The 5,884-nt window shown below is 56.2% G+C and overlaps 2 protein-coding genes across 2 annotated transcripts; one reads left to right on the forward strand and one right to left on the reverse strand.

The window, feature by feature from the left end:
* Positions 1 to 2,859: 2,859 nt before the first annotated feature.
* Positions 2,860 to 3,307, forward strand: DICSQDRAFT_157948 (uncharacterized protein). The gene has a single exon (XM_007370888.1). It carries the CDS (start codon positions 2,898 to 2,900, stop codon positions 3,090 to 3,092), a length of 195 nt encoding a protein of 64 aa, XP_007370950.1. The 5' UTR covers positions 2,860 to 2,897; the 3' UTR covers positions 3,093 to 3,307.
* A 1,723-nt stretch (positions 3,308 to 5,030) lies between these two features.
* DICSQDRAFT_175016 (uncharacterized protein) lies at positions 5,031 to 5,372 on the reverse strand (the record flags this gene model as incomplete). Its single annotated transcript, XM_007370889.1, has 1 exon — positions 5,031 to 5,372. The coding sequence occupies one exon, from the start codon at positions 5,370 to 5,372 to the stop codon at positions 5,031 to 5,033; it is 342 nt and encodes a 113-aa protein (XP_007370951.1).
* Between the last annotated feature and the right edge of the window lie 512 nt (positions 5,373 to 5,884).

The raw sequence follows: 5,884 nt of genomic DNA on the forward strand, positions 1-5,884 counted from the left end.
AGAGATCCGGTCCGCAAGTGGTTGAGACACTCCACGGAGGGGATGGGTAAGAGACTTGATCTAATGTCACAGCCAACGAGCTGTGCCACCAAAACAAACAAGGGCAAAGCTTACTGATGCAAAGGTTGGTGCTGAGAAGCGAAGCAACCAGAGATGACACAGCAAGAGATGTGAAGAGATGTATTCCCTAGACTAGAAGGGGTGGTGAGGGAGGTAGGGCTGCTAGCTACCTACAGAGGAGATGGGGAATCGACGAGAAGATCAAGTCTGAGGTTCCCTGCCTCAGACTCCCTACTATATATACTAATACAATGGTGCACAGACCAGGTACTTATTGACCATCGTTTGGTCAGGGTTCTCTGCCTCATGTCCTACCCTCTGACCTGCCTCATGGTGACCTTATGACTAATACCTGAGTTGTGCCGAGTCCGGACCCCTCCCAATGAGTAAGCGCTCCAGCTGTCACATCAGTCACCTGCCTGTGAGTGAGGATGGGCGCTCCTGGCCGTCACGAGGTCTGGGGTTCGATCCTGGCCCCTCCACTTTCCGATACGAGTTGTCCACGGTCAAGGTGAGCGTCTGTCCCAGTACACATGACCCCCAGGTCACGTGGCACGAGAAAACTGTGACACCATCCGCGTCCATCGCCATGGCAAAATCGACATCGGGCACGGGCGAGCTGCTGAGAAGGCTTCTCACCAACGTCCAAAGCTCCGGTTCGGTGCGCGCAATCTCCTCGGCCATGTCTTCCATCCGAAAATCTTGCATCTGTTCCGGGCGCGTCCTGGCTGCGCTGAAGTGCCACCCACGCTGCGCGCTCGTGAGGCGCTGGACCGCATCCGAATAGCGATTTGACATCAGTTGATGGCTCCATCGCCTGGACGTGTCTGAGGTATGCGGGTGGTGGAGAAAAGCTGAGAGAACAGTGGGGGTGTTGCTGATGAGGGCCTGATACCAAGGATTGGAGAGATCATTGCAGTAATTGAAAACAAGTACAGATGAAACAAGCTCAGGTATGGTAACCCCGATAGATTGCAGGTATAGGAGGGCGGGGTATACCTGTGCAGCACGTTGCGCGTCCATGTAGAGCTCGAAGTTGTGCGAGCGCTGGCAGGCAGGCGAGGCGTTGAGTATGTCAGTGCACAAGCGAGCTCGAGTAATAAATATATATTCAAAAAATCAATTGATGTGGTCGGATGGAGAGCTTCCGAACAGGGATGATTTCTGGCGCTTGCACTCCGGGCTCCGGTTGTTTACCAATGTTTGGTGCCAGCCGCTGCTGAGAGTGGAAGGGAAATAAGGTTCAGAAAAGACAACACGTGATTAGCTATCCGGACCGAAACATTGCGACCGCTCTCTGACTACAACCTGTCCCTTCCCTCCCTGGTATTCCCTTCAACTCGAAGCAGCGGGTGGGACGGAGCCTGCGCGGCGCGGCGCTCTCACGACAAGCGAGCTGAAACCGGCTGTATGTCAGCAATGCGTCTCCTGCGACAACGCGAAAACGACGCCTGGATCGCGATGCACTGTCCGGAATTCTGTGGCTGTCCTCACCCAATCATCGTGCACATCCAAGAGCTCCCATTGGCCCCTCCAAAACGCGTCAATTGGCTGCCTCGCTCTCTTCCGTGTCCCGTCTCACCAGACCCGATTCGATACCTGGCAACGTCCATCCCCCAGGTGAGTCTAGCGGCCGGTACGCTGGTCTGTCTGCACGTCCTGTGTTATGCTCCCCCATCCCATGCAACGCGCAACGCCGTAGATGACGTTAGCCCCCTTTTCCCTAGAACACGGATGGCAAACTTGATTGCTGCGCACCGAGCTCGTCACCGGAATCCGAACTCAAGTTGCGATGCCATGGGCCGCACCGCTTCATCCCTCTCGGTACGTGTGCTTGCTTCATTACATCATTACATCACACCCACAACGCTACCCACCCTACGCCGCACAGTCTCTCGTCCCGACACAACGCGCAACGCCTGTAATCCGACGCTCAACATCCCGCCGCCGCGTTCCTCACACTACCTTCGCCTACCTCCCTCTCACATATCTCGACCTCCCGGACAACATCCGACCTCCCGGACAACATCCGACCGCCCGCAACCCCACAGCCTGGACCGCATCACAACACGCTCCCGCTCGTCAACAACAGCCGCGGCGTAAGCCCAATACCAGCACTTCACATCTAGTACGCACATTTCCCCTCTACTCACTCACGACCCCACCATCTACCGTACACGCTCACAGCCCCACGCCCAACGACCCCCGTCTACCGTGCCTACCGTGCCATAGTCAGCGTTCAGCCCGCCCACTTGTCAACCGTCACCAGCACTCACCGAGCATGCCCGCCACCCCAGGGCCAAAATACCGAGGCCGTTCATTGTGAGCGCGCACAATCCTCTACTGACCAGCGAAAAAGAGGCAAGTACTGTAGTCCGCGACATTTTCCTTCACCCTTTATACCCGTCCCAGCGCTCCTTCCACCCGGCCGCTCCCTGTCCTCCCTTGCAACCCATCCCCCATCCCACACCATCACCTCCGCATCTCTCCATCTCCCGCCGTCCGGGCATCCCGAGCGCGAACCTGCACTTGCGCCCTCCCACCCTCTTTCGACCCTGTCCTCCGTACGTACACGTACAGAGCGATGTACGGCCAATCTTCCGCCGTGATCGCACGGCAACGCGACGTAACAGAGCCTTGCGGCAGAGCGCAACACGCGCGAGCCGAACACAGGCACAGAGCACACAGCGCATCCCCGCCGCTGCATCAGACACATCGGCGGCCGTGTCCTGCTGCCATGCAATCGACGGACGCGCCCTGGTGGACCTTGCGTGTGGCCACGACCGCGCGGACAACTCGATCATCGCTGCTTGCGGCCTCGGTCGACGTCTCCTCCAATGTCCACAATGGCCGATCTCACAGCTGGTCCCTCCAGCCGAGCTAGGCAACACGACAACATATGGCCCGGGACATTTGCCGCTGTACGTACAGCGGCATCCGCCCGTCGGTCTCGGACGCGGATTGGACACCGTTCGCAAAGTCCGCCGGCGGGTCACTGTGTTGTGCCGATGCAACCGCAGGCAATTAGATGAGTGTTTGATGTCGTTCGCACAGTGGCAGGGCCAGTATCACCTCGGCAACTGTGCTGCACGAGCACGGCTGCCGAGACAATACTGACCTGCGACCTCTCCCTCTGCGCATACACCGTCGGGGATGGCTGCGAGAACGGATGTCCGGGGTTGTGTGTGCCGGCTGCACCAGTCGGTGCAGGGACACTGAACATCGTAGCTTTAGTTACGCACATGTACCGGTCGCTTCGGAATGAAGAAATGAATAAACGTGTTGCGACGCATGCACGGAAGCCTTGTGCGAACATGGGCGTCCATCATGCACGCTCGCTACAACTTGACGCTTCCAGGATTTTGCAACAAAGTGGTGTAGAGACCATGTTGGCGGCGAAAGAATTGGACAAGAGACGACGGCTACAGGGCGCCGTGCAGGTGACGCCAGGAGGACCGGACAAACCTTGCGGTCAAGCAGCAAGGTGGACTGTCACACTGAAAATGCATTTTCTCCCTCCCGCCCGCTTGCAGCGGCGGGAAATCGTCTGCAACGCATTGCGTGGCCCATTCTGCACTGAACAAACCTGATTCTACCGCGCTCCGACCGGTTTTCAAATCGCACAGTTTTGGCCATTTTCGTGGTGTCCGAAAGTGCGCGCTCTCTCCTGCGCTGTGTGCGCATGCGGAGGTGGCGAAACTGCGCCGATGGCATGCAGCACACACGGTCCACGTATGCGAACGGTTTCCCCAGCCGGGAGAGGAGTTTTGAATATTAGTATTTTGGTCGGGTCGATGGGCGCTGGGCCGGTACCTCGAGCACGAGATGGGTGTACCGGCCGCGTTTCTCATCCAACGGCCTCGAAACAAGTTGTGGATGGTTATGTGGTGCAAAGGGTACCAAGGATGGCCAGCGGGCATCTGTGCAACGCTGCGTCTGCATCGTGAGGGGGTGACTTTTGTGGAAATGCACCAAATCCCACCGAAAACGCGATTGTGTTTCGCAATTGACCTCTGATTGAGAAGATACTATTCACGAAATGAAATGTGCACCACCGGATGACAGTTAACATTCATTTCGGGAGGATACGAAGCCGTCTGAATTTTGGTCAGTTTGGCCGATCTCGTGGCACCCGAGCAGGAATGTCGTCACCCGCTTCGTGTGCTCATGCGACGGCCGGGAAACCTCCCAAATAGTGTCCTAGAATCTGAACATTACGGATTAGATCTAGAGCCTTTCTGCGGGCGGTTCAAAACCAGTGGGATGTTCGATTTGCAAGGGCCCCAGTGGGGAACATTGGCGACCACGGAAGACAGCGCTTGACAGCCTAGCCACCACCAGCCCCACCAGGGGTCACAGCGTGAAGTGCCAGATTTTGGCGGGAGGAGAACAAGCGGAGAATGAGCACATTGCCGCCACGTTCTCCCCACATTGCCGCCACATTCTCCAACAGAGGAGAATGTGCGTCTTTTCCACGAAGACTCCATAGATTGTCCAGACGTTGCCTGCACATTCTCTGCACATTCCCGAGTGTGGAGAATGCGCGATGGATACTACGTAGCACGGCTTATCTGACGTCACTTAGCAAACTTTAATCAATTTGTGAGCGCGTGCTCCCCGACCCATTCGCGAGCTCATGCGGGACCGCACATCCACCGCGCAGTAATCGCTTGGGCGTACAATTGCAGGCAATACATATGTTCGCTATATAGACTTACGAAACAGATCTAGAGGGATGCGTGGCCTGTTGCGGTTGAAAGCTAGCGTGCGGTTGAAAGCTAGCGCGCGGCTTGTAGAGGGCCCTCCCTGCTGGCCGCGGGGTTCCTTGTGAGGAATCTCCATATGCATCTCCTTGAAATCGACGTGCAGAGAGAAACCCTAACCGCGTTGAGCCCAATATACATGTTGAACTTCAACCCAAGTCGCCCACATGCCGGGACAAGTGAGGGCTTGCAGGCTTGCGGAGAGTGTCACATGGTCAATGATCCAAGGTGCATGTTGATGATCGCAAGCTCATCAGTAAGTGGTGATTCAGCGCCCAAGATGGGGGAGAGCTTGAAGACATTTGACAGGATGCAGTAGACGTAGCTGAGACATCTGGGAGGCGGCAGTTCCTCAGAAGCAGAGACCAGTGTCGACCAGTTAGTATCCCCGGTGAGGTCCCAGAGGGCCAGAGGCTCCAGCAGAGAGGGAGTGACGTTGTCTGACAGTTCAGGGGACTGAGAGAAAGCCAGTAGAGTAGACGCGTCATGGTTCCTAAGTCCAGAGGAAGCCAGATTGTCGTCAAGCTCAGGAGAGGAGACTTGGAACATGGAACCAGGAGACGTCGCCCCGTAGGCTCATGAGCTTGTGCGCCAGTCTTCAGACACGATCAACAATGTCAAGGCAAAGATCATATCTTGCCATCTTGAGGGGTCCGGCAGTAACGACAGTCGCAATCCACCACCAACGGACGCCACCGCCGCCACCAATTGCAACAGCCGCATCAGTAACGAACTCATCTTCGTGCACGGTCTGCACATATACGCTCTCCGACAGTTCGACAGTGCCTATTGGGATCTCTTGCTGGGTCCCTCGTTGTTGAACTTGGACTTATCCGGTCCGGACTACACGAGGCTATGCGTCTCCTAGCGCTTAGCTGTAGTCGCTTATGTAGTATGTTACCATATTTGGGACTCTCTGCTCGTGTACTATAGCTATGCTTCCGGACTCTTCTGGTACTGTCTAGGACAATCCGTACTACTCCAGAACGGTCTAGACAGGTCTATGCCTTACTCATCTCTTACTCATCCTATGGTGCGATACGTCGCAATTCTTTCACCAT

The sequence above is a fragment of the Dichomitus squalens genome (genome assembly GCF_000275845.1).
Source record: "Dichomitus squalens LYAD-421 SS1 unplaced genomic scaffold DICSQscaffold_80, whole genome shotgun sequence".
In the NCBI taxonomy this organism is placed as follows: domain Eukaryota; kingdom Fungi; phylum Basidiomycota; class Agaricomycetes; order Polyporales; family Polyporaceae; genus Dichomitus; species Dichomitus squalens.

Bases quoted from the DNA above. Each gene is read 5' to 3' on its own strand.
- DICSQDRAFT_157948 (XM_007370888.1), top strand. From the start codon at position 2,898: ATGTCCACAATGGCCGATCTCACAGCTGGTCCCTCCAGCCGAGCTAGG.